Source organism: Bemisia tabaci, chromosome 9, assembly GCF_918797505.1.
Source record: "Bemisia tabaci chromosome 9, PGI_BMITA_v3".
NCBI lineage: Eukaryota > Metazoa > Arthropoda > Insecta > Hemiptera > Aleyrodidae > Bemisia > Bemisia tabaci.
The window spans coordinates 10,643,572-10,662,839 of record NC_092801.1 but is presented as its reverse complement, the minus strand read 5'-3'; the positions used below and the strand labels follow the sequence as shown (position 1 = coordinate 10,662,839).

The 19,268-nt window shown below is 40.3% G+C and overlaps 1 protein-coding gene across 2 annotated transcripts; it reads left to right on the top strand.

Annotated features, from left to right (window-relative positions):
* Positions 1 to 3,065: 3,065 nt before the first annotated feature.
* On the top strand, positions 3,066 to 16,922 carry LOC109036714 (uncharacterized). Of its 2 annotated transcripts, XM_019051070.2 has the most exons (7): positions 3,066 to 3,316; positions 4,431 to 4,547; positions 6,610 to 6,818; positions 10,322 to 10,522; positions 11,213 to 11,434; positions 12,714 to 12,826; positions 13,147 to 16,922. In XM_019051070.2, exons 2-7 carry the CDS (start codon positions 4,486 to 4,488, stop codon positions 15,409 to 15,411), a joined length of 3,072 nt encoding a protein of 1,023 aa, XP_018906615.2. In that variant the 5' UTR covers positions 3,066 to 3,316; positions 4,431 to 4,485; the 3' UTR covers positions 15,412 to 16,922. The 2 variants fall into 2 exon arrangements, with proteins under 2 accessions (XP_018906615.2, XP_072160265.1); XM_072304164.1 differs by lacking the exons at positions 3,066 to 3,316; positions 4,431 to 4,547; positions 6,610 to 6,818; positions 10,322 to 10,522 and adding an exon at positions 10,665 to 10,671.
* Positions 16,923 to 19,268: the final 2,346 nt, after the last annotated feature.

The window sequence follows — 19,268 nt, the reverse complement described above, 5'->3', positions numbered from 1 at the left end:
ACCCTTGCATTTTTTATTGTTGTCGTTAGACGCCCTAAAGTGAGGCGAACACTTCAAAAATACCTAAAATCGATTGCTTTCTTTCAACACTAGCTTCTTACATAGCTTCGGACTTCCATTGTCAGTACAGGGTGTCTCAAAAGTAATGGTATTGCCATTGGTACACTTACGTTCATAGATTGCGCACGTGATCATACAGGGTGCCAAAAAATTTTTCACACGGAAAATTGGCCGAATTCGGGTACACTTGAGTTTCCGATACGATTGCGGGCACCGCACAACGAGGAATGCATAACATAGGAACGAAGCAGAATTTTTTATTGCATGAAGATGGAATGAACTTTCTTTCAGCAAAGTTTTCGACCTCCACTGTCATTACAGGGTGTCTATGAAATTTTGATGGCGAAAGACCGGTCAAAATGGAGGTATTTTTCACTTATTTGTGTATCTGAAGACACCGTGCGACAAACAATCAAACATCTATGGATCTTTTGAAATTTGCCCTTCCATACTAGTGGTACGGACTTGCTTTCCCCCAATTTTCGAACTTCCAGAGTCATTACAGGGTGTCTAATAAATTTCGCCATTGAAGAAACGGCCGAATTGAGGTGTTTTTGACGTTTTCGAAGTGATTGCGGGCACCGCACAACGAGAAATGTAAGACATAGGAACCAAGTAGATTTTTTTATTCCTTGCGGATGATATGAACTTACTTTGTACAAATTTTTGGACCTCCACTGCCACTGCAAGGAGTTCAAAAAAATTCTCCAAAAACGGCCAATTTGAGGTATTTTTGACGTTTTCGCTGCCATTTCGGGTATCGCAGGGCGAAGAATATAAGACGGAGGAACCAAGTAAAATTTTTTATTCCATACAAATGGTATGAACTTACTTTCCACAAAATTTCGGACCTTCATTGTCATTACAGGGCGTCCAATAAATTTTCGAACGCGAAAAAACGGTCAAAATTGAGCTATTTTTGACGGGTTTTCCAACATTGTATGCATAGCTTGGCAGAAAATGAAAGACCTAGGAGTTTTCTGACATTTGCCCTTCCATACTGATGGTATGGACTTCCTTTCCACAAATTTTCGGATTTTTACTACCATTATAGGTTGCTCAAAAAGTTCATTATACGTTAAAAAACGGCGAAATTTCGATTTTTAGAGCTGCCGAGCGGAGAGTTTCGGCATTACCAAGCAAAGTGAAAGTGACCTAGGAGAAAAACAAAAATTTTCCCTTAATCTGCAAGGTATGTGCTAGGTTTTTACCAATTTTTGGACATCTAGCGTCAAATCTGTGTTGCTGGCAAAAATATCAAAAATATACGGCGAAAATGCCTAAAAAACCAAAAAAATCTCGATGTTTAGGCCCTGTGCGCGCCGGGCTAAAAATTTTTTTTCTCAATATCCTCTTGGCTACCGTGTTTTTTTATCACATAGAACCATTTAAGACCGTGCAACATTTGGTTTTGTCGATTTAAAAAAATAAGTCCCACCCTAGGGCGCATTGTTATATTTCCTGGTAGGGCATCTCCTACATGGAGAGGGGTTCAGAACATTTTGGCAAAGCAGCAGAAGTTTACGCTATTTTCAGGCCCAAAGTTTATGAATCGTACAGAGTAAAAATTGCAAAATTGAACGTATCGAAGTAATCGTCAGACTTCTGAAATTAACGAAAACATAAAAAACTAAAGCCACCATATACGCATCCAAGCACCATTATTTTGAAAAGAACCGAGCCCAAGCTGCGATTTACACGAGCTTAAGACGTAGGTCTGCAAATCCATCCTAAAAGAGAATCAGATAATAAGCTGAAAAAAAGAAGAAAGAACGAGTATCAACACAGCTGAAAACAGGAAAGACGTATTCGGGCCTCTTTTTCAACTTTTCTCCTGAATCTGAGCGAAACCTCATTGACAGTACGTAGCAGAGCATTGAGAGCTCACGCTTCGCGTCATCGCGCCTTCAATTTTTCAGATGCAGCACAGACGTCCGTCAAGTACGAATAGTTGTATCTCTGCGCCGTCGTAACCGCGCATCCTTTCCCTCGCTTTATTTCCATATTGTGCTTGTTTGCGTTTGTCTTATTCGTAATGGTGCTTTAAACTAGTAGCATAGAGCAGAGCATTGCGAGTTCCCGACTCATGCCATCGCGTCTTACATTTTTCATATGCAATGTGGACATCCATCTTGCGCAAATAGTTGTATCGCGTTTACACTTTAGATGTCTCTTATTTTTGAATTTCGAGATAACTTAAGGTTAAGTTTGCCCGAGAAAGCCGAAGGTATGTCCAAATCAATAGACATTTTGAAAATTAGGAAATATATTTAAAGGTCTCTCAAGATGTCTTTAAAGGGTGCGTATGTGTAAAAATCGAACCGACCATAGCTTCTAAGGGAATTGAATGAAGGAGGGGATGATAAAGCGCCTGTATATCGACAAAAAGGTGAAAATTTCACAGAAAATTATTTACGCTGCAGAAAGTAGTTCTCTATTCACCACTATCACGCGTAAAAGCACCTTCTTTACTCCTTAGTCTCTCTTCTCCCGTTCATTTAAGACATTTTTCGCGTATATTCTCGGTCGTAATTTTTTTCCTCTTCTTATTTAACTATCTGTCAGAGAGGCGCGTTTTTGTCGCGCCAAGGGGGCGTATCTGCCAATGGCAGATCGGCCTAATGGCCAGTCCGAGCCTGGCTTTAACTTTTACTGGAAGATCGCCTCTTCCTGAGGTTTTGTTCAGAACAAACGTAGGTACTTGACCGAAACTTTACGTTTCCTTAAAACGGCTAAATGTTGACAGGCTCTCTGAAATACTTAAAATCGGCGGCTGGGCGTAGCGCTAATTGTTCGGGCGCAAAAACTTCTTATCAAAATCGTCTGTGCACACCTGCAGCCCGATTATTGAAACTATGTCAGCCCGACACGACAAGACATAGCCCAATCCTAACCACGCAATATATCGCAAATCGATGTCTTGTCAGACTGCTTTAAACTTTCAATAATCGGCCTGTTGAGGCAATTGGAACTTACAAAGCTCGCACAAAAGAATTGTTCGCTACAATTGGGGAAAAGTAAGCTTTAATAGTGTCAGTGCAGAGACCATCTGCTGTATTCGCAGCTGATGGACCAAACTAAAGGAAAATTCCTACAAATTCTGACTCTTTTCATTGCGAAGTCGGATGAAAATGAGAGGAACGCATATAAAACGCACAGTCATTTGATGCTCGCTGATTTCACAGTTGCAGTGAAGCCGCGTGCAGGCAAATAAAAAGTGGTTTCCAAGTAAAGAAGGGCTCCTTTAGAGACAAATGTACGTATTTCATTTATACTCTTCCTAGTGCCCGCTTTTTAAGGAACGTTGCAAAATATTTTATAGGTCTCAACAGGCGTCGTGATAATGGGTCAGTTGCGCTGGTCACAGAATTGTGTTTTGAGGCTTGATTCTCCTGTACATCAGCTATAAATAACGAGGTCTGTCCGAACATCAACTTTCCACGTTCAACATTAACCCAGATATCACGCTTTGAAAAATTCGATTTATAGCGTTATCCGCTGAAACAGCGTTCTTCCACCTTGCTTTCATCCGAGTTTAACGTTGAGGAACCACTGCAAATGTGCGTCACACCGACTGATGAAAGCTGGGTGGAAAAAACCAAGGGTGTCACTTCCACGGCGGATGACGTCAAAAACCCGACTTTTCAAAGGGCGATATCTTGGTTGGTATTTAACGCAGGAAGTTGCTGTTTTGACAGATATTTTTATTTTTAGCTGATCTACAAGAATCAAGCATCAAAATACGATTCTATGACCAGCGTAACTGACCTATCGTGCAATATTTGTTTTCACAAGTAGCACAGTGCGACGAAAATCTAGAGATACAGTTTCATCCAATAAAATTGCAATTTATTTTCACCTCATTTGGTCGGTTAGTGCCGATTTAAAATAATGAAAAAATTTTGTTTCGCGCATTTAAAAAAGAAAAATTGCAACGAATTTCAATAAGAGGCGCGCCTTCAATTAGTAGATAGGCAACAACGCAGCCTGGAACTTGAGTTTCTTGGGTAAGTGGACAATGGATCGATGGGTTGCTCTAGCAATTGAATCGTGTTCATATGGGTGTAGGCCAGTACCTAAAAAGTGATAAGTGATACTCTGGTCTAGTAAATCTAAAAATTTCAACGCACGAGCGTTTCAATTAAAATTACAGTAAGTGGTAAACGAGAGATTACCAAATATTCTTTCATGGGAAAATGAAAATATTTTATCATTGGTTTAACAGTTTCTCGCATGCACAGTTTTCTCCTAGAAACAAAACATTCTCTTTCAAACCCAATTTACAAAGTGAGGAGTTGCAAATTAGGCGAGATATTCAAGTTATTGACCTATTACTTATAAATTACTTTCATTTATGATCTATTTTACAGTGCAGATGGCTGATTTCTAGCCAATGAATAATTGTGGTCTCTAGTAAGTGTTCCGATGGCGAGAAAAAACTACATCCGTGATCGCAGCTTCTTGTCAGTATGGACACATTCTTTAAGGTGAGACTCTTGGGAAAACTACAAGATTGAAGCAACGTAATGAATTGATCATGCTAGTGTAGTTCGTCATCATACTGATAATAGGTCAGTTAGTCAGAAAATCGCAGTTTCAAATTTGCAGACATTTTATACAAAATTGCGGACAAAATTGTCTGAAAAAATTGAGGGAAAAATTCAAGATTTTCCCAGTGAATTAAGGTTTCATTGAAGGAAATGTGGTAACGGCTGAAGGCTCACAAGGCGTTCTTCCTTAGCACGGCAGAGTTGCCAAATTGTACCAGATAAAAAATGTATTTTTGGGAACGATTATGCGTATTTTTCCTCGAAATTTCCAGACATTTTATACAAAATTGAGGACAAAATTGTCGGAAAAAATCGAGGGAAAAATTCAAGATTTTCCCAGTAAATTAAGGTTTTATTAAAGGAAACATGGCAACGTTCGAAGGTTCATACGGCGTTCTTCCTTAGGATACCAGTTTTTCCTCGACTTTCAACGATTCACAAAGCGGTGTGAGCGGATGTTTTCGTTCGTCAATCTCGGTGGACCGCACAAAATTCATCCAGTGGCCTGGCGTATTTTGCGATTTATCGATTGATGTGCCATTTAAACCTATGGAAAAGGATCGATTACGAGGTGTTCACAACGAACACTCCAATAATCGATTCTTCACCATAGCTTTAAATGGGGGAATATCGATAATCGTTCACGTCTCCACTGGGTTCATCGGAGTGTGAAGCTGGAAGGTCTCATTAAAGTACACTTCGACGACAATGAACGGCAGATGAAAATAATGTCACAGTCATAAATCCGCTATGAAAAATTGGACGCAATTACGTAGGAGTGATACATTTTTACTGGAAGATTTCAAGAAACGCGTATCCTCTTGGGCAGAAAAAAGTGAGGATGGGATGTTTCTCTTAGTTTCGTGGTGCAGATGGATTATTTCTATCTAATGACGTTCAATTGGACGTATTTCTGCCAAACGGAACTATAAGCATTAAGACATGAGCCCTGAGACCCACAAAAATATATGCATGACAAGGCTCACTTTATAATGCACAAAGTTCCGTCTGGCTGAAATACGTCCAATTGAAAGGAGGAAAACATTGATCTCGAAGGAAACTCGCGATTATATCGGTCATCGTTGTTGGAACTGCGAAGAGGTCATTTAACTGGACGAAATCTGAGGTCAATCCGGGACAGCATCAACGATTTTCTCTGGAGAGGAAACATTGGGATTTTACGGGATGAACCAAATGGATTAAATGTTTGTTCTGTAGGAGAGTGGGAGGTCTGCTCATACTAAGGTGGTAAGGTCAAGGTAGTCGTAAGGTCAGTGAAATCATTCATCCGAGTCAAAATAAGATAGATTTCCTCGCGTCACTTGCTTTTTTATATAAAAAAAAATAAGATTTTGCAAATATACTATAGTACCCATCTGCATAATATGAAACAAACTTGAGAGTTGAAGCACAAAAGAATGTTACATTCATCCAGTATAGAAATCGTTCTACATTGTTCACTGATTGTATACATTGTTCTATTATTAAACACATTTTGATATTTTTGCGAGAACTAAGAACAATTTTGAATTTCTCTACATGTCATAAAAAAGAAAAGAGGCACTGTAAACAAATTCGTAAGAAAAGAGAAAAAAACCGAGAGGCCAATACTCTGCAGAATTTTCTTCGGGCGAAAAACTTTAAAAATTTCGCTCTCTCGCCTAATTTTACGTGATTGTTCACAAATTTCGCACTCTATTACAATAAACTATGACTGTTTTAGGGTTTTTTTAACTCGTAAAAGTTACAGGAAAAATGGAGATTTTGAAACGTTGCAATTATGAACTACGCATCTTTCAGTGGCGTGGCGTGCTATGTGGTATATCGATTGATCTGCCATTTAATCATAAGGAAAATAATCGAAGATAGGGTGTTCGTAACGAACACCTTAATAATCGATTCTTTACTATAGCTTCAAATAGGGAAATATCGATGATCGATTGTTCACGCCACGCCACTGATCTTTATCGAACTTTAGCCATCGATATATCTCTTTCAGTTGTTGGATGCTTCTGTTCCCATTGTTGTCACTGGGAAGCGTGCAAGCTGGCGAGATTTCAATCAGAGTCGTATCCGGACCATTCGATATATCGGAGGAGCCGCACTACGACTGTCAAAACAAAATCCTCCTCTTCGTCGACAAACTCGTCGGAAAGATTTGTATGTACGATCTTCAAACCGGGTACACTACTTGTTCTTGCAGCCTAGGTAATCCTATTTTTAGATTTTTCACGTAAAATGAGACTCTCAACACTTTTTATTCAGGGTTGCTACAGAATTTGGAAAATTAAAATCCCTGAAATTTTCCTGACTTCCCGGACACATTTTGGTGAAATCCTCTGACAATTGAACAAATGCCAGATTTTTAAAAAGACATTGTTAGAATTAGTTTTTAGGCAAAATGTGTTGTTCGAAACTTCAAACCCACTCGAGAGAGCGAATGAAGGTGACCCAGCGATTTATATCTAACATTTTCAGGTATTCCCTGACTTTTTAACATTCTCTGGCATTTCCCCGTCTCCCCGGTGTTCCCTGACAGTGGCAACTCTAGTTTATCCGATATAACACATCATTCTAATAATGCCCTTGTAAAAATTGGCGATAAGAGCTGCGTTTCAAAATTCCATAGGAATTCTTAAAGCCGGCTAAAGAAGGCTGCAGAAAATCATATAGCTGGCTGTAGTTTGCGGAGAAAATCATACGGCCGGGCTAATACGAAGCGATAAAAAATTATGCAGCCGAGCTATAGTTCCTGTCGCCGGGCTTTATACTTTATCGCCTGGCTGTTGCTTTTTCGCCATCTATTATAAAAAGCTTTAAGATATTGTGTGGAAATTCGTGTGCTTTGAAAGTAATTAAGTTTGATACGAAACCACCTTTATAAAACACACATTATATTTTCCTTTCATATATATTTTTTTTCATCAATTAAAATGAGAATAATCCATACAGGATGTGCAAAACATTTCAAAATCATGAGTTGAATAACACTGACTCCGCCAGATTAAATATTAAAGCCTAACACAAAGCGGAGCGGCGACGCACTGGCGCCTACAAACCTAACAGGGATACTTCAAGCATTCCGCAACGCGTGAAGTATCCCTGTTAGGTTTGTAGGCGCCGATGCGTGTTTCGCGCTGGCTGCCCGCCTGCCACGGCGCTTGAAGCAACTATTCCACACCAGAGGTATTGCACAGTATCATACGAAACTGAAGGCGCTCTAACATATTAGTAATGGCAGGCATCCATCAAAAGTACGGCGCTTCCTCGCAAAATAAATCAAGATACTACGGCCCAAAAGGAGAGAAGTAAATGCAGAAATGAAATTTTGAGATAACGGGCTCAAAAGCCTGATCGGAAAATTGTCTTGAAAGAAGCCTCCGTTCTTTGTCGAATTGCCGCGAAACGTTTGAAAGATTCTTAGCAATCGTTTGGATGATTCATGAAGATCCATTTCGATGGTCTATGGAAGTCGATGATGCAAAAATAAGAATATTCTATTATCGAGGCGGGAGAGGGGGCAAGTAAAATACCCCCCCCCCTTTTCATACTGCCGTGATAGCGAGGAGAGCAGTAAGTCCAAAAATGAAGTTTTGAGAAAACTGTCAGAGACCGGAAAATTCATTGGAAGAAGCCTCCGTTCTCTGTCAAATTGCCACTATCGTCCGAAAGATTCCCTGGTAAAAATTGGCGATAAAAGCTGCGTTTCAAAATACCGTAGGAATTCTTATAGCCGGCTAAGGAAGGCTACAGAAAATCATGTAGCGGGCTGTAGAATGCGGAGAAAATCTTACGGCCGGGCTATACGAAGCGATAAAAAATTATGCAGCCGGGCTATAGTTCCTATCGCCGGGCTTTACACTTTATCGCCTGGCTGTTGCTTTTTCGCCATCGATTATAAAAGGCTATAAGAAATTGTGTAGAAATTCGTGTGCTTTGGAAATCATGAAGTTTGATACGGAACCACCTTAATATTTACAAAACACACGTTATATTTTCCTTTAATACATAATTTTTTTCATCAAATAATACGAGAATAATCCATACAGGATGTGCAAACATTTCAAAATCATGAGTTGAATAACGCTGACTCCGCCAGATTAAATATTAGAGCCTAACACAAAGCGGAGCGGCGACGCACTGGCGCCTACAAACCTGACAGGGATACTTCACGCATTGCGCAACGCGTGAAGTATCCCTGTTAGGTTTGTAGGCGCCAATGCGCGTTTCGCGCTGACTGCCCGAGTGCCCGCCGCGCCGCACCGCAGCGTGCCACGGCGCTTGAAGCAACTATTTCACGCCAGAGGTATTGCACAGTATCATACGAAACTGAAGGCGCTCTAATATATTAGGAATGGCAGGCATCCATCAAAAGTACGGCGCTTTCCTCGCAAAATAAATCAAGATACTACGGCCCAAAAAGAGAGCAATGGTCCAAAAACTCACTAAGTCCTAGCATCCGTAATTAGTGACGTTAGCATACACTTTATCGCCTGGCCGTAAGTTGCTTAATCGCCATCGGCTATAAAAGGCTATAAGAAATTGTGTAGCCGGCTATAGAAGCTATTGGAAATCTTACAGCTGTAGGTCTATGGTATTTTGGAACACTGATTCTACTGCCAATTTTTACCAGGGTGCCCTCATTTTCAATGAAACTCTTGCGAGCAACGGAAATTTTTTATAAAAGTACATGATTTTCTATACAATTTTGCGAGACACATGATTGACTTTATCTCTCTCAAACGATAAAAAAAGTCAAGCCGTCATTTACAGGATGTTCCAAAAGTCCGTACTCCCCGCCCCCTTTAAAACTTTCCCAAATAAGCTATTGAGACGAAACTTGGGGAATGTTTCTGGGTCAAGAAGAACTAATTTTTTGCATATTCAAAATTTCGATTATTTATATTATGGACCATACTTTAATTTATCTTTGAAAAACTATTCAACACAATTTTTTGATAAATTTTTTGATTTTTTTTTCTATATCAGCAGAATATTCTTTAAAAATTTTAAGCTATGGAAACGGTTAGTTTCTCTTCGTGGGAATTAGATGGGAGCCGAAATGTAGATGTTGCATGTGTGAGGAATTTGCGATTTGACTGTTGATTCTTATGTAAAAGTTGGCGAGAAACACGATGATGCTACTGGTTTTCTCTGAAATCAACTCTCAGGCTCAAAAAAACCTCTCAAGTTGAGGCCAAAATGGAGGGGATATCCCACTCTACCCTGAGAGTCCACCTCTACATCAAGACAAACTCTCCATGCAAAGATAGGGAGCAAATACATTAGCAGGGTTGCCGTGTTTTCAGTTTTGGTGTCCCCAAATAAACTGGCAGCCCTGTCAATATATTTGCTCCCTATCTATGTATGGAAAGTTTGTTTTGATGTAGAAGTGGACTCTCAGGGTCTTCCAACTCCACGTTGTAAATTGATTCTCAGGGTAGGGTAGGATATGCCCTCCATTTTGGCCTCAACTTGAGAGCTTTTTTTTGAGCTTAGTAGTTGATTTCAGAGAAAACCAGTGGCACCATCGTGTTTATCGCGAACTTTTACATGAGAATCAACAGTCAAATCGCAAATTCCTCACACATGCAAAATCTCCATTTTGGAACATCGCAATGGAGATACATGGTGGTGCATTTTGACCGTCGTGATGTGACTCGGTGCCTTTCTGTTTGACCCGGCCCAATTTGTGTTCCTCTTGTCTCCAGGAGAGGAGCTCGCTGGCGTGATCCCGATCCAGGACTCGCGCAACGAGTTTTTGGCCGGACTCGGGTCGAAGTTGGTGAAAATTACGTGGAACGGGCGCCCGGAATGTAAACCCCAGGTCGTGACCCTGGGTCGCTTCGACTACGACGCCTTCGCCACCTTCAGCGACGGAAAGGCAGACTGCACCGGACGGACTTTCATGGGTAATGTAGCGTCACCAGTGACGTCATTCTGAAACAGTGGCTGATCCAGGCTGAGGGCCATGGTGGCATTCTCCCTCTCCGCCCTCGGGCCAAAAAAAAGAGAGAAAAAGTAGGAGAGAGGGGAAGAAGGAGGAGACGGACTTTCATGGGTAATGTAGCGTCACGAATGACGTCACTCTGGAGTGCTGCAATGCTGAGGAAAAGCGCCGTGTGAGCCTTCAGACGTCGCCTTTCCTTCAACAAATCGCTAATTAATAGGACAATTTCTGAATATTTTTCTGTCAATTTCTTAGATAATTTTTTTTGGAATTTGATCTTAAATGTCTGAAAAGAGCGACGCCAAGAATGGCACAATTTGGGTCAGCGGGGATTTTTCTGAATCCGGGCCTAAACGATACCTTATGATACCCTAAAACTCTGGTAAAAATTTTAGCTTGAGTATACGCACGGTTTTTTAGAAAATGGGGGGCTAAGTTGGACCACTGTACGACCGAAATTTTTGAAACTGAACACAGCTATATGCACAGGGAGGGGCCCAATTAGAACATTTACAGCCAACTGTTAGGCACTTGCGTTGGAATTTTGATTTGGAATTTTTTGCCTGCTCCGGGGATTGCACTTGGGACCTCCCTAACCAAACACAAGTTCCCTATCACATGGTTTTAATGAGGACTTAACGATCTGTTGTAGATACCAAAGGAAAGATGTTGCGTGACGGAACTACGGTGCCTAACCAAGCTAGTCTGTTCAAATACGACAGAGATTATTGTAATTTGAAGATTGAACAGGGTAAAGATGCGACATTCTACAACGGGCTGGCGTGGAATGCCAAGTACACAAGGATGTACGTCTGCGAATATTCGCTGGAGCAAATTTTTGGTTTTGACTACGACATCGATACCGGAAAGACAAGTGAGTGGGTACCAATGCGGAGCCAATGTCAGAATTTTTTATTTTAAAATTCTAATTATTTCCAATATGTGTATTCTTTTGGTTTCTCCCTCAAGAAATCAGTGAAGAATCAGCACTCCTTTACTAGTATCAACGGTTAATCAAATTAGGTATATATTGGGAATTTTGATAAAAATCCTCGAAAAGGCCAGGTGATTTGATGGACGCCATTATTTGTGTCAGAGGGACGTGCGATGTATCGCATCGATTCGTCCCATAATTTCAGCTACCTGTCATTTTTTTCGAATTTTGAGATCGCACTTCTGTTGTCATGAGACTTATGAACTCATCTACAAAATTTGACAAAGACATTCAACGTAATAAAGGTTTTAAGAGTTTTTTTTAGAGAAAAAATATCGCATTCCAGTGCAGTTTTGATAGCAGTATCGAATACGATATTTTTCCTCTAAAAAAACTCTTTCTTTATTACGTTGGATGTCTTTGTCGAACTTGGTACATGAATTCTGTAGTCTCGTGACAACAGAAGTTCGATCTCAAAATTCGAAAAAAATTACAAGTAGCTGAAATTATAGGACGAATCGATGCGATAAATCGCACGTCGCTCTGACACAAAAAATGACGAGCATCAAATCACCTTAAAATTCTTGTCATGGCTATTTGCTGTTGCGAAAGCTGAAAATTATTCCATGCATTGAAGGGAAAAAACCAAAAATAGCACAAAATCAGATGAAAATTCCCAAAGTTGTATCTCAGAATCCTGACTTGAGACTCTTAAAAATGTATTTAAACTTTGTCATGTGGATGCACAAGTGGATGTTGCCAAAATTTTACAGATCAGTACAAAATTCATGGAGTTCAAAACACATTTTGATACTTTAATTCAAAATTGTTTGTCACAGTCAACTCTTACAATGAACGCAGAGGGTTCTGTACGTAAAATATGTATCGTATACGATTTTTTCAACTGGAGAAATATGTTTTATTTGCGATCGTTAAAGGATACATTTTCAGAGAAAAGATATAAATTTATCCTCAATTGCGCCGGCTCCAAAATTTTACGAACGGTTGAATGGAAACGTTAACGTCGTAATGAATTATTGACATTGGCGGATCTAGCAAACTGGCAACATTGTTTTCCTTCATTTAAACCTATGAGAATGTATCGTTCTTAGAGGGGTCAGTGCTCCGATAAGAATCGATAATTTTACATAGAGTTAAATTGGGGAAATCCAAGGTTGCCAATTTGCTGGATCCGCCTCTGATTATTGACCTTTTGCAGGTAACAAGAAGGTAGTGTTCGACTTCAATGCCGACGGAGTACCAGGAAAGCCAGATGGCATGGCGATAGACTGCAATGAAAATCTATGGATAGCTTGCTTCGGTGGATATCAAGTAAGCAGTGGCCTTAATTATTTTTAAAAGTTTACTGAATAGTTATAATCGAATGATACACAATCCAAAGTGAACCCCACACTGGAAAAAAACACATTGGATCTAGAGTCCAGACTCTTAAAAACATCGACAAGACAAAATACTCTTAATTCAATTAGATTTAAGCTTAAATCAAGAACCAAGCCTCTTAATTTGAGCGGCGGAAAAATTGAAATTGGAGCGGATGTTCCTAAACATTCTAACGGAGATACATGTCTTCGTAGATTCACAGTTTATAAAACTTACATATACGCGTAATTTATTTGTTCCTATTTTTACAGGTGATTGAAGTGGATCCTGCAAAAGGTGTGGTACTCAGGAGGATGAAACTCCCGGTACGAGACGTTAGCTCATGCGCCTGGGGCGGCCCGGACCTAAGCACCCTCTACGTTACAACATCGCGAATCTACCTCACCGAGGCGGAGAGAAGACAACAACCCCTGGCCGGGTGTGTCTTCGAAATTTGTGGACTGGGGCCGCGTGGGATCCCGGCGAACAACGCTGTCGTGTGCAGGGATGGCTGTTGTTGCGGGTTCATCGGGGGCTGTAATCAAAATACATGCCCCTGTTGCGGAGGAGGTTGCCTGACGTCCAGCGGAAATTGCGTTGATCGCGGTTGTGGGGGTGGAGTTTGCGGGTGCAGTTTGGGGAACTGTTGCACTTTGCGAGGTCAAGAGAAACCTGACGAAGATCGCCGAAAGCCTAAGCGAGGAGATTCGAAGAGGGATGAACCGAAATATCGGGAGAAAGAAAAGGACACCCGAGAGGACTCCGAGGAGAAACGAAAAGATCGGAAGGAGTCCGAAGAAGTTTATAAGGTTCGAAAGCAGTTGTCCGAGGATCAGGGTAGATCTTCCGAGGATCGGAGCAGAGAATTTCGGAAACAGAACAGATCACCTAAGGCTCGAGGTCGATCCATGGAGGCTTCAAGATCTTCTGAGAGTCAAAGAGGACGATCTAAGGATAGGAGCAGATCGTCCGACGATCGGAGTAGATCGTCCGAGGATCGAAGCAGATCGCCTGAGGATCGAAGCAGATCGTCCGAGGATCGAAGCAGATCGCCTGAGGATCGGAGCAGATCGTCCGAGGATCGAAGCAGAGAATTTCGGAAACAAAACAGATCACCTGAGGCTCGAGGTCGATCTATGGAGGCTTCAAGATCTTCTGAAATTCGAAGAGGACGATCTAAGGATAGGAGCAGATCGTCCGACGATCGGAGTAGATCGTCCGACGATCGGAGTAGATCGTCCGACGATCGGAGTAGATCGTCCGAGGATCGAAGCAGATCGTCCGAGGATCGAAGCAGATCGCCTAAGGATCGGAGCAGATTGTCTGAGGATCGAAGCACAGAATTTCGGAAACAGAGCAGATCATCAAAAGATCGACGTCGATCCTCGAGGGATAAAGGATCCTTTGAAAATCGAAAAGGACGATCTAAGGATCGAAGTAAATCGTCCGACGATCGGAGTAGATCGTCCGGGGAGCGAAGCAGATCGTCTGAGGATCGAAGCAGATCGCCTGAAGATCGGAGCAGATCGTCTGAAGATCGAAGCGCAGAATTTCGGAAACAGAGCAGATCATCAAAGGATCGACGTCGATCTTCGAGGGATGAGAGATCTTCTGAAAGTCGAAGAGGACGATCTAAGGATCGAAGCAGATCGTCTGAAGATCGGAGTAGATCATCTAAGGATCGGAGGGAACCACCCAGGGGAAGAGATGAATCAGAAAAAGTCCCTAGAGATAGGAAGGAGTCACCGAACAGAAGGAGCAAGTCCGAAGAGGCGGATAAGAGAAATAGAAGAATGAAGTCATCAGAGGAGGAGGATACCAAGGAAGTCGAAGTGTCATCAGAAGAGACAGAGAGAGGAACTTCTAAGGATAATGCAAAAAGTCGAGGGTATTCTTCTGAGCAAGACAAAGGCCGGAACAAATCCAGGAGTCAGAGGAAACCAAAAAATTCATCAGAAGAAGGGGTTAAGGATGGAAAGGAATCAAAAAGCCGCAAAGATCAGAAGTTTTCTTCAGAGGCCAGACGTTCATCAGAAGATGAGGTCAAGGAAAGAAGTCAATCAAAAAGCCGCAAAGATCAAAAGAATTCTTCAGAGGAGAAAAAAAATACCTCAGAAAAATCAGCAAGAGAACAAAGTAAAAATAGCAAAAAATCGTCAGATCAGACATCCGAACCGGATAAAAAGCCATCAGAAAATGAGAACAATGATGAAAAAAAGGAAACTCCAAAGAGAGAGAGCCAAGACGAGAAAAAATCATCACCGGAGGCAACTGAAGATAGAAAAGAATCACCAGAAGAGAGAATCTCGGAGCAAGATAAGGGATCGCAAGGAAAAACCGAAGACGACAAAAAATCGTCAGATAAACAGGAAGAAGATAAAGAATCATCAATGAAAGAAACCATAGACCAGGAGCAATCTCCAGAGGAGGAAACCAAAGATGAGGAAGATCCTTCGGAAACAGAATTTGAGGAAGAGAATGATCAATGGAGATCCTCATCCGAGGAAAAAGGCACCAACAGTCATTCCCAGACTTAAATAGTATTAAATAATATAATAATTAAACTAATGTACGCGAAATGAAGCAACAAAGACAAAATAATCAATTGAATGATTTATTTCGTCAAAATTTCGTTCAGGCCTAAGATGAAGATAAACACGACTACATTTTGCAATTTAAAACTATAAATTCTAGCCCGGTTTAAAAACAACGTATGTGCCATAAGTTTCCTTATGCACATATCGACGGTGAAAGTCGGCAATCACATAACTCGGTTTGCGACGTCGAAGACATCCTGTCATACTTTATTTTTTAAATGGAAAACTACTCAACGGCAATTCTTTAAAACTGTCATGATTTTTCCTCTCAATGCGAAGAAAATTCTGCAAAAACTTCAAGAAATAATATCAATTTGTTCTCCTTTACAAAAATGACGTAGAGGCGGAGATTTTCAGACACCGCAAACGAGTTATGTGATTGCCGACTTTCACCGTCGATATGTGTTTTTCCAGAAGAGCAAGAATTTATAGTTCAAAATTGCAAAATGCAGTCCAACTGTAAACAGCCGAAAGCTTGTTATTCGAGTACATACTCTTGAGTAAATATTTTACTCGATTTGTTCTGAAAGATCATGTGATGGCATAAAACAACTTTTCAGTCCATCTTAAATGGTTTAACGTTATGCAAATACGATGACTAGCCCATGATCAAGCGAGTTTTGTAAAGATACTGTTTTTTGAATGTATCCTCCGATAAAAAAAAAAAAAAAAAAAAAAAAAAAAAAAACTACTGATGCCGTTTTATGATAAAATCAACGTTGAATATCCGACAAATCTTTCGATTGATGCAATACTCTTTATGTGGCGAGATTATGTTGTAGGTATCTGAATTGGATTGCATTTCGCAAAAAGGAACCAAAAACATTCCAATCTCGCTAGGATTGTGCAACTTTCACTCTTTGCGCTTAATTACTGAAATCGTGCCAAAAATTAAATGTGCAAAGGTAATCTTCGTGCTGAATCCATAGTTTATTGGGAGTAAAAAGAAAACTTTCTTGGTTAGTCTGTTTATATTTGCAAAGTAAAAATAGTTGCACAGTTTTAGCGACATTGGAATGCTCTTGGTTCCTTTTTGCAAAGTGAAATCCAATTCAATATATGTGAGTTATCAGATGAAAAAAGGAGATGAAGGGGAAAATTTGCTATTTGTGCAAACTTGAACGTAATTTTGTGGTTGAATTGCCTGCCGTTCCTAGCTCAAGAGAGAAGTCCACGTTTTTAGGGATGGAATTGCAGTTAGAAACAAAAAAGTAAAGCGTATCGGCAACATTCGGCAGAGCTTGCAAAGATTTCTTTGGATATTACGGAAACGATTACCTACGAAATAAAAAATACACGAAGACCAGTTTTGTACTCTCTACAAATATAATCAAGGAATTTAGGTGTAAGTCGACAAGATAATGATAACCGATTACAAAATGCAATAATCAATTTGTAATGCGTAAATTAAAGGTCAAACTAAGAAAATAAATAGTTACACAAATAAAAAAGAGATATTTTCATTGTATTTTTGTAAAACTTCCATGCATGCGCTTTATTATCCCGGCAGGAAATTTGTTTGACTTTTTTTAACGAAACTGGAGAATAATGTTCATATGAACGGATCCTGAGGGGAGGAGAGCGTAGCGAGCACGCTCCGCCTCCTCTCCCCCCCTACCCCCCGTTCGTCCAAAAATAAGGTGAAATAAAAAGGGAAGAAAGAAAAAAGGAAAGGACCGGAGGAAAGAAGAAGAAAGGACACTTACATTAGATATTTATTCATGATAAAATTAAATTAAACTGCGTATAAATTAGATGCTTTAAAATTTCGAAAAGTTTCGGGGAGAGCCCCCCAGAGCCCCCTTACTCACCCCGTTCGAAGTGTCTGGATCCGCCTAAGGATCGACGGTGAAAATCAAAAGTTGAGTTGTGGATCGCCGGGTTTTTAAATATTACATTCTAAGTACTTCACCTCTAATGGAGAGGGCATCTAATTTATTCCTTGAAATTTTCATTGAATATTCTTCAGACTGAGAAGAAAAACTACGAAAGATTTTGCGATACGATTTTGAATATTGTTCCGGCGAAAAAATAAGGTATGACAGCAAGTCTGCAATGCCACAAAGTGAGAAAGGACTCAAGGTGAGTCGTTAGAGACCTAATGGTAATTCTACCTTTTAGGGAATTTCTGCGAAGGAAACGAGGCTTTCCAAAATTTTAATAGTTTTTGAGGCAATTTTAGGGGGAAAACTGTCGGACAAACTAGGTTACACTTAAAAAAACACCGTCGTGCTTTACAAATTGAGAGTCAGTTTTTCAATCGACTTTTAATTTTCACTCGCTTTAAAAGACGATCGACTATACCATTATTTTAATTCGTATGACTTTGCTATGTAACCTTGAAAAACCTTATCTCTCTCCCTCTCTCCCCCTCTCAACAGGTCCCCCCCCCCCCCCCGTCGAACTGGTCAGCTACGCCGACGCTGCATCGGCGAAGATAAATGAGACGAAAATAACGAGCATGTTTACACTGAATGTGGTAGCGCAAATTATGCACTCACGCGTTCGTAGTATGACATTGTTAGCACGAGAAGCGCGGTCATTCCTATCTAATTCTATTAATATCTAAAGTCGTAAAAGGCTGTAGTCAGTCCAAGTAGCAGCTCGATTGTTGAATCGACATCAAGCGACCATGGTCGAAAAAAAGCATTGCTAAGATTGGATATACCGATCAGGATCATTTGATAAGCGATTCAACAATCGACCAACGATATCTCGTTTTCGGTGTGCCCCCCCTAAAAGCGAGGTCGACACAAAACGCGATAAGTTTCCAAGAAGTCCGAGGCAGTATCCCGACCGGCAACAGGACGTCACAGCAACGTTGCCAAAACGTCGCCAAAAACTTCGTAACGTGGCACCAATATCGCAGCAACCATAATTTTGAGAAAGTGCACGGTGTTCCTGCCTATCACTGGATTTTGCCTGATACATAAATTCTAATTTTCTCAAGGAGTTCATTTCTTTGGAGGCCTAATCAGTGGAAATTATTTTTAAGTATGTTCCTCTAAGACTCATTTCTCAGTTGTTGGGGTTCTGAGATCCATTATTTATCCTTTCTTGGCTTCGTTTGACTGAAAAAGTATGGTCACGTTTGATCCGATGTATTAATTTTTGTGTTTATTTTGTAGAGAGGCACCTAGAGATGAGAGGAAAGGATGGAGGAATAATGAGTTACTAAGAAATTTTTCTCACTAAAAAACCGAAAATTCAGTGTTGGGTAGTTTAACCACGGACCAATCAGAACTTGCGTCGTTTTGGAATAGCGTGGCTCTCAAGTCATAAAAAAAAAAAAAAAAAAAAAAAAAAAAAAAAAAAAAAACCTAGGTTTTACATCTTACTTGAACAATAAAAATACAGGATCGGATGACTTAGCTCGTTTAAAAAAAATGCCCCTTAAGCCATTCTAGAACATTAACCAAAAGCCACGTAAGTCTTTTCTTGTCAGAATGTACATAGGTTTATGAGGCAAAAAGCCTCAGGCCACTCACGTCCTTTTCGACGAAATAAGTGCGTAAATGACAATGAAGGCATAATTATGTCGTTTCCAAAATCGTGTCACTCAAGTCATTTCAGAAGCAAGACTGGAGTTTTCTTAAGTCTTTTTTGAAAAAGAAATAAGAATACAGCAACTCAGTATAACTTGATGAATGATCAATAGCTCGGATGAAAGTGGACATCCATGACTTCTAGTCTCTCTTTAAAGGGAAAAAATAGCATAAATTTATGGAAAAGTTTCTAGAAAAAGAAGGAGAATCAAGACAATGAGAAAAAAATTCCTTCTACGCTTTTTTTTCTCA

Coding starts and splice junctions, on each gene's coding strand:
- LOC109036714 (XM_019051070.2), top strand. CDS start 4,486: ATGGCGAGAAAAAACTACATCCGTGATCGCAGCTTCTTGTCAGTATGG. Junction 6,819..10,321: donor TACTTGTTCTTGCAGCCTAG/GTAATCCTATTT, acceptor TCTTGTCTCCAG/GAGAGGAGCTCGCTGGCGTG. Junction 10,523..11,212: donor CACCGGACGGACTTTCATGG/GTAATGTAGCGT, acceptor GATCTGTTGTAG/ATACCAAAGGAAAGATGTTG.